Raw genomic sequence first — 21082 nt, 5'->3', positions numbered from 1 at the left:
TGACTGACTTGTGGGGCCACACTGCCAAATGGCGTTTCTGATATGACTCAACCTGAAAATAAAGACAACCAAATCCAGACAGCCAAAAGACAAAAGCCCCTTCATATCAGTTGATGGTGCAGTCCCACAAGTGGGAAGGTGGAATAATGAGGCCAGATTTGCTACGCAGGAAAACAACCACAGCAGTACAGTGTAAGTCAGTCACTGACTGATCCCCACCAAAGGTAAGCACCTGCTTGAAGAGTAGCCTGCCTTTTGGCCTTTGTTGTTTCTTTTTCAGATTCGCATTCAGTTCCCTCCAGCCTTTGCTTTCCTGAGGACTTGAGCTTGCAGCAAAAGCTAAGTGAAAGACTAAGATGTCTCTGTTATTTCAGAATACCTAGAACAGTTGCCTGCACCTTTGAGGGAGGCTCCATGTGGTATAATATGACTTAAATCCTGCATAGCGGATACCTGTAATGCTGAAATCCTTGGATAGCTAATATGCTGCACCAGCTCCTGACACCTCTAGACTTCCATATCCAGCACAGTGCAGTTGAAAAGCAGTATCTTGGAAAGACTTAGGTCAATAATAACATGCTCATTTTGGGAGATTTTCCTGCTAGTCCTGAATAGCTCCAAAAGCAGCCCAGGCTTCAGTGGGCTTATCTGTCATGTCAGGTACCTTTCAGTCTCAATGGGGGAATCTTAATGTTCCACAGCAATTCAGCAAATATACACACTCTCCACAGCATCAGCATTTTTTAGAAAGCACTTAAATATTAAAGGATTATTGTTAAAACAACAGATTTCGTAAAAGTATCTTTAATTTCAATTTTAAAACCTAATCCATTTATTTCACAATACTTTATATTCTCATTGTAAATTTTTATTACATAATAGTCAACTTAAAAATAATCAAGTAACACCAGAAAGTGACATTCACTCAGGAGAGAGGGGAAGAAATATTCCTCCAGTTTTGTTGTATCAGATAACACTTGGCGGGGCGGGGCGGGGGGAGAGAGAGAGAGGGAGAGGGAAGAGACATCAGGGAAATTGAGTACTGTCACTCACTGGCTAGTAGAGATTTGTGCAATTTGTTTATAACTAATATCCCCATGAATGTACTAATTGCACATGTAGAGCTAACAATTTCTCTGCAATAGGATTAAAAAGACAAAACAACTACATATAACTATGGCTTACTTCTACACAAGCTGTTCTTGTAGAAAAATGTTTCTTTAAAACAAAACAAAAAATAAATCATCTTCAATATAAGTCACATTTGGTCACATTTGAAACATGGTCTATCACACTCAGTGTCTTTCAGTAGCATGTGCTTTCTGAAGTGTCTTGCAGCGGACATCCAAGACTAAACTAGCAAAAATCACCAGGTATTTTTTGAAAAATAGACCATAAACTTAATAAAAAGAAAAAAAAATACAGTAACTCCTACATTTGTTTATAGTCACCTCTTTTATGAAAATTATTTCACACTTTCTCACTGTAATTGCCCATACAGTTTTCTCTGCTAGAGAAAAAAAATCACTGCATCTCTAAGAATACCCTGTTCACACAACAATTAAACATGTATGTTCTAAGCAGCCATATGCAATAAATATATCTAACTCTAAATCTTATTCTTTATATTGTTCTAAAATCTCTGTATCTAGTAGATGCAAAATATGTAGACTCCTGAGATACATGTAAATGCCAGTAAAGTAGCTGCTTGTGAGGAAGAAGTGATAGAAATTTTGATATCTATAATATTTAAAATGAGATTGGACAAACAAAGCATAAGGGTAAAAATAGTATAAGAAGTTGATTACGTTATTTGTTATTACTATCACTATACTCGCACATTAATGGAGATGCACACTGCATTACAAAAAAGTGATAAGATGAATACCTTTTCCTGAGATGCTCACAGGGATTAATAACAGGACAAATACTAACATTTAGGAGTGGACGAAAGTAAACTTGATGTCCATATGCCTGTTTTAAAATATTTGAGCTAGGGGTGAAATTTGGCTTTAGAGGCAATAAGGTGTGGTGAATTCTCACAAATGCTTTTCAAGAAAGGTTTGGAAAAAGACAGAAATGATTGCTGCTCAAAACACAACACAAGGAGCTTTGGTATACCTAAAGGGATACACGGGAAAGGTGTTTCTGGAGAAGGCTGGAACAGTACAGAGAAAGAAAGGTGCTGCTCCATCACCTTCCACTGTACAGCCGTCTTTTCAGGAATGCAGTGATGGAGCTTATGTTAAAACCCAGAATCATTGTCTTAGTTGCTGATACATTTTGTTCCAAGATGAGAGCAAGTCCCTGAATTCCGGGGTTTCACCAGGAAAAAAATAACTCCCTGAGGGACAGCTGAGCTTCCACGTGAGGTGAGGAATGAGAGAAGTGGGTCACATTTAAAGGAGATGAGGATGTTAAAAATTCACATCTAGCTCCCCTCTGCCTACATTACTAAGGAAAAGAATACGATTTGGTTTTAAAGGGGCTTGGGGGTAAAATCAAACATGCTGTCAGTCAAAGGAACTGATACACTTTCACAGTGAATTTACTTCACAGTGAGAAATGTTTATGCTATTCTTCCTTGAGTGGGGGGAAGACTGGAAGAAGTCTTAATGCATTTAAGGGCTAAGAATATTAATAAAAAGAATCTAAATTCCAATCTCAATTCAAATACAAGAAAGGAAGAGGGCTGAAAGACATTAAATAGGTTTTCCACAACCACAAAATGTAATGCCAATAAAGCTGTAAATAAAATGAAACAAAATGTAGCAAAATTATAAGCATCTGCTCTGACATCCTTGCTGCTCGCTTTGGGGCCTCTCCACTTTCAACACTATTTCAGGGCAGGATATTGTGCAGAAGGCAAGAAAAGGCAATCCTACAGACACAGGGCTTAGCTCTGAGCTTTGCAGGGTGAAAGCGGCAGTACAAAAATCAAAGTCGCTTTGTCTCAGAAACTGAACTGCTTCACAGAGGGTGTTGCCTGGAGGCAAGGAAGCTGCTGTTCTTCATGCTGTTAGTGGGAAATGTCGTAATAGTAGTTACGTAATCTCAGCTCAACTGCAACAAATCCTGGTCGGTCATCAACACTGTGGAAAGATGACACGTATCATTGCATAGGAAGGAGAAAGCTGTAAAGGTGCATGGGCCTTGTAACGGTTGGGACTTCACCCCAGTGACAGCTCATTTAGAGCTGCTTGCAATATTTTAAGGCTAAAAACCGTGATGCTACAAAATGAATACCAAGCGACAAATGTCACTACAGAGCATCCAGTCAGTGGATTTACTATCATGCCTGTTACATTGTGGCTGGTGAAGGTACTACAAGAAGGAAATGGTAAATCAGCTCCATTTCATTTTCTACTTCATTTACTTCAGTAATAAACTATAGAAAAGAATATTTACAGTTCAATATCTGCCTTATAATGGGTACTACAGTCATACAGAGTGGCTTAGCACCACTGAGAGGAGCCTACGCATACACTGTATGGCTGTACTGTCTTTCTTTCCTCTATATCTGCAACTCTTTGTTGATTTGGTAGAACACAATTAAACTGACAACAAGCCCCTACAATAATACATTACATATTGAGATGGCTACACTGCATGACTTGAGCCTTCTTTTTAAATTTTTTTTCTTTTTCTTTCCAGTATTAAAGATATTTGAGCACAAACAAATAAAAAGCAGCATGCTTTATGATATGTTTATTAATCGTAACAAAAAAATGATCCCTTTCACTCTAGAAATGTTACGGCATTCTTTGAGTCAAACCAAAAGGCAGAAACTATTTTATGGCTCCACATTCTTTCTAGAGTACTAGATGTAATAAAACTAACAAAGAAGCAAGGTACCTAAAAGTGAAGTACCACAGCTCCTTAAATGGAATCCAGAGACCTTTGTTGGACACACATATTCTCCAGATGGTCAACTGGAAGAATAAGTGACATTACAGCAGATTTTGGGTGCTTTATGGAGACCTTCCTATACCTAAAAGTAACTTCAACAAAATAGTTTAAAATGATAAATCCTAAAACATTTTTAATAATTTTTTTGCAATATACTAATTAAAAAAGAGTATCAGGTAGACTTCTTTTTCTTCTCTGTATTTCATAATTCTAACTTCTGAACTGTTATCGATCAGAAAAAAATGTTTCTGTCATATTAGGTATGATCTGAAAAGAAGTTTTGCCTCTTACTAATAGGAAGCCAATGTGGGATCCAATCTGAGCATATTCAGGAATGAGAGAAGAGAAAAATAGGTTGAAACAATTAGTTATTGAGGAATGGAATGAATAATTTGGCAATATGATTTTGAAATTTCAGTAAAGAAAAAAAGTCTTGGAAATGAAAATTAAACAAAATACCATCCAAAATGAAACAAAAATATTTGCTTAATTTCAAACTTTCTTTTCAAAATACTTCAGACCGAACTCCTTGTGGAATTACTTGGTTTTTATGATGTCCTATTTTTTGTATGTATCTGTTCCAGCAAATCAGCTGTGCAAAATCAGCTTGTTGTAGTACACTCAATAACTCAATTTTCACTTGACAGTGCAACTAATTCCTTAGTTTGGAGGTTGTAAGCTAAACACCAGCTGAAACAAAGTATTTTGAAATGCCTTTCCCTCCCTCCCCCCACTTTCTGGCTATTAATTAAGTAGATTAAAATACACTCCTATTAAAAGAGAGAGCATCACATCACACCACACTCACTTGTATGTCCAACACAATTTCATTAGATCATAGACTTCTGTTGGACAGGCTTCAGGACGTTCCATTCGTTCTCCTCTTTCAATCATCTGTGCAACTTCGCCACCTTTCATTCCCTGGAAGAGGGTGACCACAACAGTCATCTGAGTTGCAAATGATTACAGCACACATGCTAGCATAAAACACAGAGGCCTGGCGTTGATTTTTGGGCTATCCTTTGATTCATCTGCTGCAACAGACAGGGTGCGAAGGCCTGCTTTGGCCTGCAATAACTCTTTTTAGGTAAGAAAAGGTGATGGTTCAAATTTGCTCTGAATTTTTACAGAAAAAAAATGGCCAGATAGAACTACTCACCTTATATGGTTTTTGCCCATAAGAGAAAGCTTCCCACATTAAAACCCCAAAGCTCCAGACATCACTTTTGCTAGAAAATTTGTAGAAATTCATGCATTCTGGAGCATACCACTTGACTGGCCATTTTCCATGACTTTGTGCCTAAAATAAATCATAACAGAAAGAAAAAAAAAGCAGGCTAGAGACAGTGGTAAGTAGTAAACATCAGAATTCATATAAGCCAAGTTAACTTAGATCTGCACACATCTGCACTAAGTACCATAACATTTCTGATGCAGTTGGCATTCGAGGGAATGGGTAGCGGCTTCTCCAAAAGTGTTACAAAAATGTTCCTAATTTTATGCTTTCAAAATAATGCACTGAAATGAAATCTATGGTAAAGCAAAGCTTAGCTAAATGACCTGCAGTCATGTTTTTAGTGGCAGTTAATTTAAAGTTGCTCTTTAAAAGTAAGATTTTTCTTCTAGGCTCTCAACAGAGGGTAGGACATACACACCTAGCTACACTGAGTCTCATTATTACTTGAAGTTGATGCTCCATTTCAAAGCACAGTGACTGCCTTGTGCCAAACTGCAGATTGATAAAATTATGCCATAACACTGTGTTACAACATTGCAAGTGTAAAGCTCTCCCAGCACAGTGCTAGATCTAGTGAAGGAACCTCACTGCATTTTGTGGAGTTTTAAAGGGAATGGGCCTTTGATACCAATTCTCAAACCTCTGACAAGCAGCTCTGGCTAGGCTAGTGGCAGTGATTTAAGATGTTACTGCCTTTTCTGGCAGCAGTTACTATTCCCATAGGAAGGTCATGAGAAGGGAGTATGTGTTTGCTCCTCCTCTGCAGCGTTTCATGGTCTGGCTTATTAGTTTTAAACGGCTGATGAAAGGGAATAGGCAGAAGGAAGAAATAATTTGAACTGCAAGAGCAATATATCAGAAAAAAAGATGCAGACACGATTAGAGCCTTTGTCTTCCACAGATGTTTTCACCTTATTAAATGTGGCTGTTATTTCAGTCCCTTTAGCTGTACAGGGATCCAATGCATTTAAAACCAAGCTAAAAAAATTCTGCTTAGATCAACTGATTATTTACCAATGGTATTCCTTCAAAAACCTCCCCAAATTCAGTTCTGTTAGTCAATAATACAGTGTGCTAGCCTAAATTTTCCCTGCACAAGGTGAAAACTGTTAAGTGCCCAAAAGTTCATATCTGCAACAAAGACATTTTCCCCTTTTATATAAGGAGGTATCTTATTTCCACCACAAACTTCAATCTTCTGATGACAAGTTTACCAAAAGTAAATGAAAGAAGTAAGCAAATAAAAGGAGGGACTAGCTTTTCCCTCCCTACACATCTTTTAATGTTGAAGATGCATTTTGAAAATCAGTGACCTACCATCAGGCTATAAAATAATGGATGATACATATTATTTCTAATTTTCAACTTTCAAAAACAACTGCACTTCAACTGAAAATAACCTTGTTAGGCTATGCTACTATACAGCTTTCATGTCTTGTGCAAACCTTACCTTATAATAATTTTCATCAGCACTAAGAGCTTTAGAAAGTCCGAAGTCACTAATTTTGGCATAATGTTGTGTGACTAATAGCACGTTCCTTGCAGCCAGATCCCTATGAACAAAATTATTCTCCTCCAGGTATTTCATCCCCATGGAAACCTGATGTACCAGCTCTGTTATATTCTTCTCCGTGACATGTCTGAAAATCATAATTGAATTTTTAAGAGGTCAGGAGTTCATTTTCATGACTTTTCATGGAGTTCAAATATAAATCTTTATTATGAACTTCCCCACATCATACTAGGAACCTGATCTACTTATGTTTAGCTAAGCTTTAATTAGAACAGGCAGCATAAGAATGTCCTGAGTGAAATGATGTGTGATCATATCAGTAAATGAGCAATTGAAGGACATGTGAAAATTCTTTCATTTATTCAAAATACACTATATTACCAGAAATATTTGACAGTTAGGAGACATGTACAAGATAATTGTGTCCCAATGAAGACTGACTACAATCATTAATTATTACATTAATAACATGTCAATTTAAAATTGCCCTTAAAGAAAAAAAAATGAAGCTCTATCTTTTTTCCCCTTTGGATAAATCCTATGCAATAGAATCAAAGCTTACATACCTGTTTTTTTGCAAAAATTTGTTCAATGGCCCAAGTTCAGCCATTTCCATTACTAACATCCAGGCTTCAGCTTCACATATGCCTATCATTCGGACAATATATGGGTTATCCAGTTGTTGCATTACATTTGCTTCTCTCAGTAATTCATCCTTTATGGCTGGATCATTACTCTCATTCTTAAGAATTTTTACAGCCACTGGCTTGGCACCCCTACAAAAAAGAATCCAGTTCTGGGATTAGTTGCTGAAAAATCTGTGTGAAAACACACACAATCTTCATTTGATGTTTCTGTGCACATAGTACAAACTGTGACAAAAGACAGAATTGATGGAAAAAATCCAGCTGTAATAGTAACATCTCTCTATCAAATGCTCAGAAGACAGCTAAGCAAAAGAGAGAATATGGGAAGAACCTGAGAAAACTATAAATAGTCATAAAAACATCTTAACAAGCCTGAAAACAAATTTAATGGACAAAATTTTGTTGCCCATTCTGGCAAGAATTCCATAAAGCTTTTCTTGCCAGAAAAGGTATAAAGGCCTTTCTAAGCACTGAGGTGTTTTGGGGGTGAGACTAGAACACGCAGCGTTGCAAGGCCCCAAGGCAGTGCTCTGAAATCCTTAGAAACTAAGCCTACTCCTACAACCTTCAGCTCATACAACTAAGTGAAAGAGTGACTGATGAGATCGACAGAGCTCAAGTGTGAAACAAGATTAGCAAATACACAAGCTGGGACCAGAGCCCTTCAAATCCCCTCAGACTGTACTGGAAAAGAGAAATCCTTCCTGGCTCTGAAAACCTTGGTTAAAGAAATGCCTCCAGCTTCAAGTGGTGAAACCAGCCCATGCACTTAAACATATTGATAACAGTTTACTATGAAAATGCATGAACAGTCAGGTGCTCTCACTTCTGCCAGTATAAACAGGGTCTGTTCCTACTGTAATCACATGATAAAAGAGGTCACAAGATGGTCTGTCTTCTTGAAAATCAACATTTTGGCTTCATGAAACAGGTATTTATCATACTTATTTTAGGTGAAAATCTCTTTGCTACAGGTAAGCTGTCCATGGCACTCACTATTTCTCAAAGAGAGATTGTGCAGTTGGGAAATACTGAGTAGCATGACTGTCCATGCAAACTATGGAGCAAGGCAGCAGACTTCCCACTCTACTATCCCTGACAGGAAAGAAAATAGTCATAAGGGGCACTTCCCCACTCTACAGACAAAAATAATGGCTGGGAGGTGACTATGCTGCAGGCAAAGAAGTGTCTGCCAGCAGAGGAACAGAAAATGAGTGTACAGAAAATTAGTGTATGAGTGTATGTACAAAGAGAGAAACCGGTGAATGGTAGCCCAAATTACTTAGGTACAGCCTGACACCTGAAATGACATGCAAAGATTACTGCTGCTTCACAAAATAAAGGCTAGAGCTTTCACATATTAGACTCCATGAAAGTAGAAGGAAACACTTACTTCTTCATCTTATAGAACCCTTTCTTTACAGTACCAAAGTTTCCAGACCCAAGCTCTCCTTCCTCCAAGGTTAATAATTTCCTGTCAAGAGTGACATTTTTTGGTTTCATTTCATCTGGATCAGCATATGGACTTTCATAGACCTCCGTATCCATGGGTAAGGCCTCCCTCTGATCACCTGCAGTTCAATCAATGAAAAAATCAGACATTATGTGAGACATTTTTGCTGCCATAGCTACTATATTCACCTGTTCTATGTTCAGGATTATCAGTGTGTTTGACTTACGAGGGCATTATAAAGAAACCACATGCAGTCCAGCTACAGGCACTTTAGAACACCTCAAAAGAGAGTGACCTGCACCTGGTGACATGCTCTAATTATTGAGCATCTGTATAATGTGAAACCAGCAGGTTCCTTGACAGGAGGGTTAAAGGCAGGCCCTTCTCCTTAGTACTTCCCATTAGTTACCTCGGACAATTCTTCACTCAGAATGCTGCCTTAGATGTAGTTTATTCTTAGGCACCCATCTTTAGTTGCATTTTACAGAAAGCCTGAGCACCAGCTTGACACTGTGGATGCAACAGGACACAATTCTTTTTATGAAGTGCAAGGATGAGGCTTCTAGAGTCAAGGAAGTAATAATTTTTCTCTTCAACACAGAAGAAGGGACTTCTGCTAAATGACTTTTATTACAGATGGTGACATCTGGCAGTTTCAGCTACCAGGCTTGAGCTATGATAGTGGCTAACCAATACACAACATGGTGTGAAATATATGCAGGAAAAAAGAAATATGGGTTGAGAAGAGATCTCTGGCATAAAGAAGGCAAGTGTATTAATGACATAAATTACTCTGCCTACCTTTTTCTGCTCCTGTAAGACCTCTCTTTCTTTGCAGCACATAAGGATTAAAAGGTGCTTCATCAGGTGAGTAGCCAATAGTTGGCTGAAGCTGTAGTACACAAATAAAGTTTTTATGTTTAGCAATGAATAGGTAGATCAAAAGCATTTTTTTCCCCCAAGGATTATGGGGATATGAGATAATGATTGCAAAAGACACATAGGTGAGAATCAGAAAGTAAGAAAGGGATCCAACACAGTTTATTTCATTTTGGAGGTTATCGCTTGAGTAAATATGCAGGCCAAATGAAACATACACTGCTGAAGCATTAAAAGTTATTGCAAATATTTCAGAGCATTTGATCTGAGAGAATTAACTGGAATGGGTCATGCACAAATCTTATTCTGCAGATATTAAATTCACATGCTCTTTTCAAATCTTCCTTGTAACACAGGTAGTCATAAGGATTTCTCTTCAATCTGTCCTTCCTCCCTCTCCAGGGTATCTCTTTACATATCTAGGCCATAGAGCACAAATGAAAACAAAAAATACTTCCCTGTTTCTCTTGTGGGTGTTATACAGTGACTCCACTAGGAAGAAACTGGGATAAAAAGTAATTATTTTAATAGACCTGTGTAATGTCATGGACAAACATTATGGGCCAGATACTAGGCCAGTCTGTCTGCTTGGAGGAGGAAGAAAATGAGCTAATTCTTACTGTACTTGAACATCTGGTTCAAATACAATCCCTCTGCCTTTACTCTTTGTCAGAGGAATACTATGGAGCATACAAACCTCCCCAGCAGAAACACAGTGTGTTCTGGAGCTCCTTGGCTGAAGGATGAGTCTGGCACAATAAACTATAGACGAGAGAAACTTATAATTTGCTCTTTTCTGTCTGTAAACTGTCAGGAACGGGGAATTACAGAACTTATTTCTACAGTTTAGTCCCTTTTCTTTCTCAGTGTAGAAATTTTGCTCTACTCATGAGTGACCTCACCCTCCTAAGAGAGTGGTTTAAAACCAGAAATTCAAAGATCAACACAAGTTTGGTCAGCTCAAATAGGAAACAAAGGTATATTGTACTTGCAAAACACTGGATAGGGCTATTTTGCAAATATTTGAGTATAAAATTCTTTTTAATAACTAAAGCTTTCAGTGGCATAAGTTCCTGCCTGAAACAGTTGTGGTTTTCAAGTAAAGAGAAACACAGCTTGCAAAATGTCCAGGAGTGAGTTATTGAGTGCAATATTAGTTTTATCACTTGCAAACTGCATTTTGTAGGGAAAAGGCCTGACCGGGCTGGTAGAGACTTTTAATTGTAATGAAGTGATCTGCCCAGTTGGATGAAACAGAAAAGGTTCCACTACATAGATTTTACAGCAAACCCTGAGTGTGAGGCTGACAGTTGGCAAGATTCTGACCTGGTAGGACGAGCATGGTGGCATCAGGGATGGTAAGGGTAACATTTCTGACTTGAATCACTCAGTCCTGTGGAACAGTGTTGAAAGGCCATTTGCTGTTAGGGCAAGCTATAAGAACCCTGAGATGCTTTTGAGACTGACTTGCCCATCTCAAGAACAAGGAGGCAAATGAATGGTAGAAAACAAGATCCTCAGCTCTAGTTTTGTTTTTCTAGTCTGGTACACCTTGCCAGGTCTGCAAGTTAAGACTTGTATTTCCAAGACCTGTATCACTCTATTTCACACACAGGCCATTCACTAACCCAAAAAACCTCACTAAGATTGGAACTCAACCCTAAATATCTCAAGTGGTGGGCTGGCAGTTTCACTGTGAACACTTAGGACAGTCTTTATCTACACTATGTCAGGATATATAGGGAAATGCTTATGTTCAGTCAAAAATACTAATAATCTTTTGCAAAGCAAAACCAAATCAGATGGAATTATACTTACTGAGACCACAGTGATTTTAGTTTGTGCATTTCATATATCCTGTACTGCTTCAGAACACATCAACAATGCTTAGAGTTTTTTATCTCATTGCTACTTACTTGAACCATTCAGCATTACTACTAAGAAGTGATTATAGTTCCACTGGATAGCTTCCTGAATGTATTCTTGCTTCCTACATTAACTATATTTATACTTTTAAAGGGAGACCATTTTACATTCCAAAAGGTAATTGGAATCAATTAACTGAGTGGATACAAAGCAATATGGACAACTGACTGTTGCTAGACAGATACAAGTACAAAGAAAGCAGGTGCAAATTGCCACATTGCATGGATGTTATGGAAGCCTCTGGTTAAAAATTCTTGGCCAAGGTGTCCAAAAGTAGAGTGGGAAAAAAAGGATAAAAATATGGTGACTGCCTAAGAAAGAGACTGAGATGCTGAGTCTTCAGTGGCGGTTTCCAGGATACTGGAAGAAAAGTTCTGAAATACTTCAAAATTATAGTATCACAGTTTCAAAGGATACCTTTTGCATACTTTACCCTTAAAATAATCTTTCTGATAGAAATGCAAAGTGTTCAGAAAATGACATCCAGAAGAGACTGCATCACACTGGGACTCCTTTGCGTTTTGAAAGCTTTGATAGGACTATCAATTGTCCTCTCTTCACTGTGGGGAGTACCTCAACTGTGCACCATAAAGTCTGATGGGAATATCTGAACTGAAGCCTTGAAATGCCCCCCTCGCTTTAAAAATTGAAATGTTTTCTGCAATGACAATTAGGTAAAGTCACATAGGTGTAGCTGGAGCTCCAAGCTAACCAATGAAACATGGCAGCTCCGTTTTTTTTCTTCCCACAAACAGTCAAGTGCTGGACAGAGTTCGTGTAGTTCCTGTTACATAATAAGGAAGATAAATTCAGCCCACAGAAGGGTACAACTTCAGCAGATTTTCTTCATTTTTAGATGAGTAACAAGATTATGTACCACTTTTCCTCATCGCAACCCAAGCTTACGAGAAATGAAATACAAGCACTTTGGGAAAGGCCTTTGAAAACTATAAGCTCAAGATTTCAAATGGACTTGAACTTACTCTTTGAAGAAGTGATGTTTTTTTGATGACAGTATAGCCCTGCTGGCTGAACCATAATGATGGAAATTACCAATTCCACTGCAACACCTTGTACAGGTCTGATAAGTAAGCTTCATCTGATTACTGCTGAACAACAGGGCAGAAACACTTAAGAAGTACTCAGACAGTACTGGATAACCCCACAAATTTAAAAAAACCTTGGAGGGCATAAGGTCTCATGTGATTAGTATTAGTTGCAGACGAGCAAGGTAGTTAAATATCCCTGATCCTAGGTCTCAGCGTATGAACTGGCATACTTTGGACTGGCCAAACAGAATTCATGTACACCAAATTCATACATCTCAAGAATCCATTCACCAGTGCAGAACAGCTGGTAAAAATACAGCTCTGGCCATGACACAGCTGACTCCACAAATCAGGCGTATAGACACATTTCTGCTCTTTGCAATTCAAGAACAAAATAAAAGAATCAGAAAAGATTGGATGCTTTTGTTCAGGACCTGCATTAAAAAAAAAAAAAAAGAGTGCATCACTCCTGTGCTTGTGAATAAAACTCTGCAGCTGTGAATTGGAAATGAGACAGTGACACCACATCTAACAAAGCACGTTCTCTTTCTCAGAGAGCTGCTCATGTTTAAGATAAGTGATAATGTCTTACATATCATCAGTGTTAGCTTAGTTAACTAATATATATGTATGTGTGGAATGATATTCCCCATTGCTGCAATTAAACAGCTTAACAATGGCTTTTTCATTAATTCTGGTTGAACTGCAATTTGATGTTTCACAGGTACCTTTTCAGCTCATATTAGTAACTTGGGAATACTGTGCAGCACTCGGAAAACCTCAAATATTTTTCTTTAGTTCTGCCAGTTATGAATTCGTGGCATATAGCACCCTGTGTGCCTTTGAATAGAATTTGTTAGCAGAAAGGTTGGAATTTTTCTCTTGAAGGCTGACTAGAAATGGTGCAGGAGGTATGTATCATTGCATGTACAGTGGTCTGGGTAATTATACAATAGAATTTTTTTTTTATTTAACTGTCATTTAAATCCAGAGTCCTTTCTGCCCTACACTTTAAAAACAGCAAGTTTAATTCTGCAGACCTTTTTCTGACAAAGGGAGTTTTGTCTTAAAACAACCAAGGTATAGGGTACGAGATTACTCCTTGTATTCTTACGAGATGCACAGAATGGGCAAAATGAGCATGGATTTGCTCATCCAGTAAAGAGGAAAACAAGAAAAGGGTCCACTAGAAGAGCCTGTTAAAAATGGCACGTATTATGTGACAACTTGTGGTACGTACACTTGTAAACTATGGGGCAGGCTGTCATTTTATGCTGTCATACTAGAAATTGGTTGTGAGCCTGTCCTGTTTTCACATCAACATTTTTTTTTTTTTCCTCTGCTGGTTTAATTTTCATTGGCTAAACTTCTCAGGTATCCATATTTAAGCTAATCTAAATATATCATTCTTCCCCTTACTAGGGACTAACTAAACTAGTGTGGCACTTTTATAGTAACATAGCCACATCCACAATGAGAGGAAAGCAGGAGTCAGAGATTTTGCACTAACTCAAAGTTATCTTTCTAGTAAAAGGAATACCACTTTCTACACATGGATAAAGCCTCAGTAGGTTTGATAGCATCTAGCTTATGCAATGAGAAAATGACCTACATACTGTTGCTTTAAAATATAAGTGAAACGGCTCTAACTACTCTGATTTTTTATAGTAAAGATAATAATTTTATAGTAAAGAATAGACTTATGAAGGCAATCAGTACAGCAAGTGCTATTTCTTTTCAGGTTAATAGTTCTGATTTGCAAAACCTCAAATATATATGTAGGACTATAAAGTGGTCTTGTTTTGCTAAACCAAACTGAATAGCAACATACTGCATGACAAAGACCTTATTAGCCAAATCCTCAATGAGCTTTGGCTAAGACATCTAAATCGCCACTAGGTGGCACGAGTTCATTTAAATTGTCGTCTAAATTGCCAATTTTACATTTTTGAGTAAAATGGCTTGAAAAATTTTGATCTGAGTGCTAAAATTATGTACAAATAACCAGTTTGTGACATTTAAAAAACCCATAATTTCCAAGACTGAATAAATATAACAGCATACACTTTCCACTTTACTGTCTGAAATTTTTTGACATAAGAGAACTGCCTAATTAAACAGGTCCAAAGTAAACTCTGCATGTTGGGGTTAATGGATGGTAAATCTTGGAAATGTTCAGAGCAGGACTTTTGTTTAGAGTCTAAAATTTCTCAGTATGATGAAATTTGTGGGTTTGAATATTCAGGGTTAAGTACATGTACATGGTGATCAAATCAGATTTCTGAAATTATTTTCTCAAATGATTGGTCTTTGCCAACATGCTTCAGTCGGTACTCTGTGTATGTTTCCCAGAAGGCAGAAAATACGTATTTGACTGCAGAAAGCAACCTGAGAGAAGCACAGATTTACCAGGTGAACAGACAGCAGAATGACCAAATCCCTTTCTACATAATTCAGACCCCACACTCACTTTTCTGAACAAAACCAAAATATTCTCTTGTCTAATGTGTGATAGTATGGTAGTTTTTTTCAGATGGCTTTAGAACATGTCCTGACACTGTATATGTATTTGTACAAGATGACAGCACATTAAAAACAAGACATGGGTTCTGTAAGTATATACAGATGATGACAGGTATTGGTACTTCAGTATAAAAATGAACTGAAGTTATAAAAAAAGAATAATTGTTATCTACCAGGATTATCAAACACAGTATATGTCAAACAGTTTTTCACTCTGAACAGCAGCATATCTCTTGGGCTTTTTATGTCTGCTCATTTTTGTTGAAGAGCAACTGGCAAGAAATAAATAAATAAACAAAGAGAGTGACTCATGGGTAGAATAGGAACACGTGTTATTCTCAGCATGCAAACATAGCTCATCGTTACATGCTTCACAACTACATTAATTACTGGACAGCACAATTTTCTGGCCACACAGCAGCATTTTCATTAGTACAGGCCTGGGTTCCCCTTGACTCCCTGACATCTTATCACCTTTCCCATTCTGCTTGGTCTTGTGACATCTTACACTTACCCAAATGTAATTTACATTACCACTTTGTCAATGCATAACAAGATTTGTGCACACAGGTTCTGTAAGAATGTATTTTGTGGTTGATATTAACAAGTTGTTTCCTAAATGTGCTCAGTAACAGCACTGTGTAAGTAAGCCAATTTTCTGATTAGGAATGATAGTTCAGAGTAGCAATATCATTTGGTTCTGCTGTAAGTGACCATTTTTTGAAAAACATTTTATCACATTTTATTTGCAGACATATTAAGATCTGCACTAATATTTTGGGATGTGAGAAATTACTTAAAAATAGTCCCTCAATTTTTAAAACTTCTTTAAAACCATTGCTTTAGTTATAAAATCAAGGCCGTAATTATGCAGATGATTAGGAAAGAAGCAGAAAGGTTACAAAATCTTCACAATCCAATTGTTAGTATCTAAGACACACATTTAGTAACAGCAAGCCAAAAGGGAGGGGGGGAGAAAGAGTGAAATTAGTCAAGTGTAAGTCCTTTTAACTCAGTCAAAAACCTAAAAAGACTATATGAGGCACCTTTTTGCTGCCAGCCTTTGGAAAGGTGTACGATTTGAGTCTTGAGATAATTCCACCTCCTGCCCAACTCTAGAAACCACAATGTCAAAGAGGAACAGTAAATGTGTCAGGAAAATAGCTAAAGGTATTTTACAAAACAGACATAGTATACAAGAACAAAACACTCAACCTGTCTTTTGTGTGTGCCTGCAAGTACACATATGATGCATCAAACCGATGTAGTATAGTAAATCTTAGTACTAAATTTTCTTTCAGCTGTATTACTCTCAAACCATCTTGATTATGTAGATATACCTTAAGGCAGTTTTTAAATTCAAGCACATTGCCCTTTCCCAAGGCCTTTTACACAGTATGTTTCTCCTGCCTCTGTTACCGAACTTTAGACAACCCCCCAACATATTTAGCAATGTAAACCAGTTGACAGCTAGTGTCTTGAAGTATGACTACTGTATCAAGTGAGATTTGAAGCACACCTTGGTCTTAAAACAAAAAAATGTGGTTATTTAAGCAAAAAGCACACAAACTGATATTAATTCCAAACAAAAATGACCAGGCTTTAAATTTTACATGTGCACTTATGTTCTGTATACAGATACTTTTAAAATAAATGCAAATATGTTTTACAATAATACATTAATTTAATGAAACATGACTAATTAGCATTTCTAGGGATCACTGAGAGATCATACCTGCCTAATTAAAACTGCGATGCAGTGCTTATTAACCAAGCCTTTAGGCTGATGCTGAGGTTGAAATAATAATCTGAGCCACATTCTCAGCTACTATAAAGAGCCTTTGAACTGACTTACAGTTAGATGTTCTGAACTTTTAAATAACTCATTTGGATATTTTTTTTTCCTGAAAAGATAGCTTTGCTAATGGGTAGGATCAGTATTTTTCCTAGCTTTCTTTTTTAGAAAAAAAAAGTTTGATTTCACATAAAAAAGGTATCTTTTGTTTCAAAACAGCAAGGACAGTCACGCAGTTCCTATTCCTGCTGGAAGAACAGAAACTTTTTTGATGCTTGACAGTCTTCATAGCTGTGATACAGAAAAATTCCATTACTGCATATTGAAAAAGCTTACTGAATCTGCTGTTTTCTTTTACCTCACAAAAATCTCTTTCCATACGGGGAACAAATGAAACCTGAAGCACTTCTTAGCTATAGTTTTGAAACAGATAAATTCTCTAAGAGGTTAAGTACTCTTTTGCCCATAGTGAACATGGTTCATTATACTTTATCGACAAGAGTATCTCCCAGCACTTGACCAAGTAACCACCTGTACTGCCTTGATGGTAATACTGCTTAACCCAAATGTTTGTATTAGACATACAAATGCATGCTAAGAGGAATATTTAATCAGGAACAGCAACAGTACTAGTCTAAAGTTAAGCTGTACTCATAACGTTTAGGTCTATTATTACTATCTGATAAACTGTGGCTAAACAAATAAAATACTGAAAAAAGTTACAGGGAGAATTTGCAAAGTGGCCAGAAGTTGGCAGCTTTACTATAATGTCAACAACTGATTTTAGGCTCATATCAAAAGCTCCTCTGCAGGTTTAAATACATATTGGGATGATGTGCAGGGAGAAAAAAGTAATTCACAAAGTCAAAGGGGATCAAAAGCACCTTAAATGTAGTTTTGGAGCCTCTGGTGAAAGGCAAGAAAAGTCCTAGTCCATGCATGTGCTGAGAGAAGTAAGAAGATGTAAGCCTCCATACTATGCAGGGAGAAATTATCTCCAATACAGACTTTCAGCAGAAAGTCCTTCCTTTTGCAGAGGAAGCATATTAGTATCACTAAAAAGGAGATGTCCAGATTACAGAAAAGTGGACAAGAAACAGTAACATTTTGTTACTCTGTTTTTGGAGCATTAGCAAATACTACACAAATCCCTTCCCTTATGTTGTAAATTTTACTCCAAGCCCTTACATACCAAGAGTTTGCAGCTAAATTAGTTGGACAGTCTCCCTTGCAGACTACCCAGCAGATCTTTCTACAGTGGTCATGCAGCCTCTTAGCTTCAAAGCAGCTTCAGGTTTGGGCATGCTCTCCATTAAGGCTTTGGAATCTCACCAGTATATTTCAGCCATTAATATATATAGAAATAAAAAAACTATTGAAAAATTAGATGGGAACACCATTACTAGATTGTCTCTCAGAACAGACTACTACCTTCCTTTCTTTGGCTGTTAATCATGTTCTGTCCCTCTACTCTCTCTCTTTTGCTTCTTTACTCTAACCAATCTTTTCTCACAAGTCACAATCATTCCTGTTGCCTTGCTCTGGATTATCTCCTGTTGGACAACATTCTTCAGTGCAGTGCCAAAAACTGGTGAAAGTATTCCAGCTGAGACCTTACCAGTGTGGAACAAGCTGGAAACACTCTTGATGTTTCCCTTTCTTCTACCAGCATGACGGTTGCTGGTCCTTGTTCCTTTTCTGATCTATTACAGGCATCACAACCTCTGAAAAACTGTCGCTGCTCTCCATCCTGTGTTCTACAGCTGACTATTAGAAGTGCAATATCTTCCACTAGTTTCTACTGAACTTCACCTTTTTTTTTCCCAGGACATTTCTCCAATTCATCACAATTATTCTGAGTCCCAACTCAAATATTCACAATCCCAATTCACATATTTTGGCAATCCATTTTGTAAAATAAAAAAAGATGCAGTGCTTCAGAAATGTCAGAAGCTTTAAAAAATAAATCTTAATTATGATGGTGTAAATAATGTGAAGATAGACTGTACCTCCTCTACATAAGACTTTGTGATTGTATTCATTCTTTTCAGGATGTTTTTTTGTTTTTGCAATCTGAATTAATTGTATTTCAGGCTCTGCATAAAGAAGAATCTACATGAGTGTCTTTAGTCAGTTACTGCTTTTGCAGATAGATATTAATGTAGAAGAACCTGGCCATACTAACTGAAGTCTTTGAGCTCCATAAATAATAATATTAATTTAAATTTTTCCCCTTTCTATTTTCTACATTTATACTACAGGAAAGTAACTTAGCATGCTGGTTTTATAAAATTCCTAAAGAAAACATAAAATTCAGATTTCAGTTTTAAGGAGTTAAGAATGTCAAACCTATTGTAGCTTTAAACAACATTTTAGGAGAATATTTGCAAAATATGCACTCAACACATCTCACTCATATCTTTGGTGCTTTTCTTTCTATCCATCATGATGAGTCTTAAATGCAACTACTACTGATCAATCCTGAAAACATATTAATGGTTGTATGTTACATGTGCAAGTGACCAAGTGTATTTAAGTCAGCTATTTGCTAGAGAAGTACATGGTCAAGTACATGTGGATTTAATCTCACCTAACTATGGCTACCTAAAAGCAAGGGACATAGTCTTGACTATCACCTAGGCCCGGTCTGATTGGAAAGACATAGGCACATATTGGTGGAAAGTTGTTGCACCACTTTTAGGCTGAAGGGACATGTAGACGGGTATGTGTATCTCTCTTGCTTCAAAATTCCTCAAAAGCGAGCCTTTGTGATTTGCTGGATGCCTGGCTCTTCATTTGAGTTCATTAATGTCAGGCGAGATTAATCATACCTTGTTAGTATGCCTGAGTCTTTCACCTGTAAAGTATCATGAACAACTGGGGTGGCATTACTGCAGTGCACTGATGAAAAGAGAGGAGGTTGGCCCATTTTACTTTCATTGCACAGACCTAACATCAGTCAACTTAGTCAGATACACGGTTTTTTTTGTTACTACTTCTTTGATAAGTTAAATGTCTAAAGTAAGATTTCTTGAATTTACTTTCATTTACACTTAAACTGCAAAATTTTCTATGGACAATCTAAAACCTACATAGTATTCCCACACTGAATGTGCTTGCTCTATCACTATACCTGTGTCTGTACCAGATGATATACATGTGGTCTCACGTGCTTAAACTTCACGGTTGTCCTTGTAAATGGCATAGATCCAAACAATATTTTTTGAAAAATTATACCAATTTTCGTTGCACAATTTCCAATCATTTAAAAGGCCACCTGATTTTCAGAAAGTAGTGGTATGAGAATGATTGTTCACAGACCCACAGGGACTCAACAGTGCTGAAATAAATGTAATTGCCTATTTGAACCAAAATATTTTTTTCTGTAATGTGGGACTGCATCAAGATAATGACCTAGATGATTAGACTCTCCAGGGAGTGGTGAAACAACTGAATTAAACTCCCTATTTCAGATGAGATTAACTACAGCTGAATGAGATGGTGTTATGTATCACACCTCAGGTGGCTTCTCTAATCAATGGACTCTAAGAACTTTGGCATTTATAATCACAGATGGGCTTGCTCATTCTTCATGGAGTTGATGAAGGAACTTCCCCTAATTTCACTGCACAAGGAATCAAACTCTCGTGCAAAGTCTGATGTCAACTGCACACACCATATATGAAAATAAATTGAACCTCCATTTCTGCTTCAGTCAGCAGATTCTCCAAATGGACAACATAAACAAAGCACTGTCCCTCCTAGTGTTGATACAGTCACTATAGAACATGACCATCAATGAGGCATCTTGCGTATGAAAAATACTGATTTTCACATACATTGTATGTATAAAAGAAGTTCACAGAATTAAATGATGAATAGCTTATGGAAAATACTGATGAAAGCAATAGCCATGCTAGAGTATGCTAAGCTTATTCTTTTCAACTTACTGTTTATACCCCTAGAAGAACAAATGCATTGCTGCAGTAATATCCAAGCATTAGGATTCCTAGAACAGAATGTGACTGTAAGCCTTCTCAGATGAATGCTACTGCTGTATCACCACCTACTCTTACCTTAGAAGGGGTTCCAGGAAGAGGAGAACGCATGTTAAAAACAACATTATCTGTAAAAGAGTCAAATGTAGAAGG

The 21082-nt window shown here is 37.2% G+C and overlaps 1 protein-coding gene across 3 annotated transcripts in view; it reads right to left on the bottom strand.

Moving 5' to 3' along the window:
* Positions 1-827: 827 nt before the first annotated feature.
* SYK (spleen associated tyrosine kinase) overlaps positions 828-21082 on the bottom strand; it is a 55927-nt gene continuing 35672 nt past the window's right edge. For 2 of the 3 annotated variants that reach the window (XM_075020562.1, XM_075020561.1), the window contains exons 6-14: positions 21008-21057; positions 16183-16251; positions 9561-9651; positions 8700-8877; positions 7226-7435; positions 6597-6786; positions 5069-5209; positions 4718-4830; positions 828-3092 (exon numbers count right to left, since the gene is read on the bottom strand). In XM_075020562.1, the coding sequence (XP_074876663.1) occupies positions 3020-3092; positions 4718-4830; positions 5069-5209; positions 6597-6786; positions 7226-7435; positions 8700-8877; positions 9561-9651; positions 16183-16251; positions 21008-21057 (1115 nt within the window). In that variant the 3' untranslated portion in view covers positions 828-3019. The remainder of the gene's footprint in view (positions 3093-4717; positions 4831-5068; positions 5210-6596; positions 6787-7225; positions 7436-8699; positions 8878-9560; positions 9652-16182; positions 16252-21007; positions 21058-21082) is intronic. The other variant, XM_075020563.1, reaches the window with a different exon arrangement.

The sequence above is a fragment of the Buteo buteo genome, chromosome Z (assembly GCF_964188355.1).
Source record: "Buteo buteo chromosome Z, bButBut1.hap1.1, whole genome shotgun sequence".
NCBI lineage: Eukaryota > Metazoa > Chordata > Aves > Accipitriformes > Accipitridae > Buteo > Buteo buteo.
Note: the sequence above shows the minus strand (reverse complement) of the source record. Positions and strands in the feature narration are given on the sequence as shown.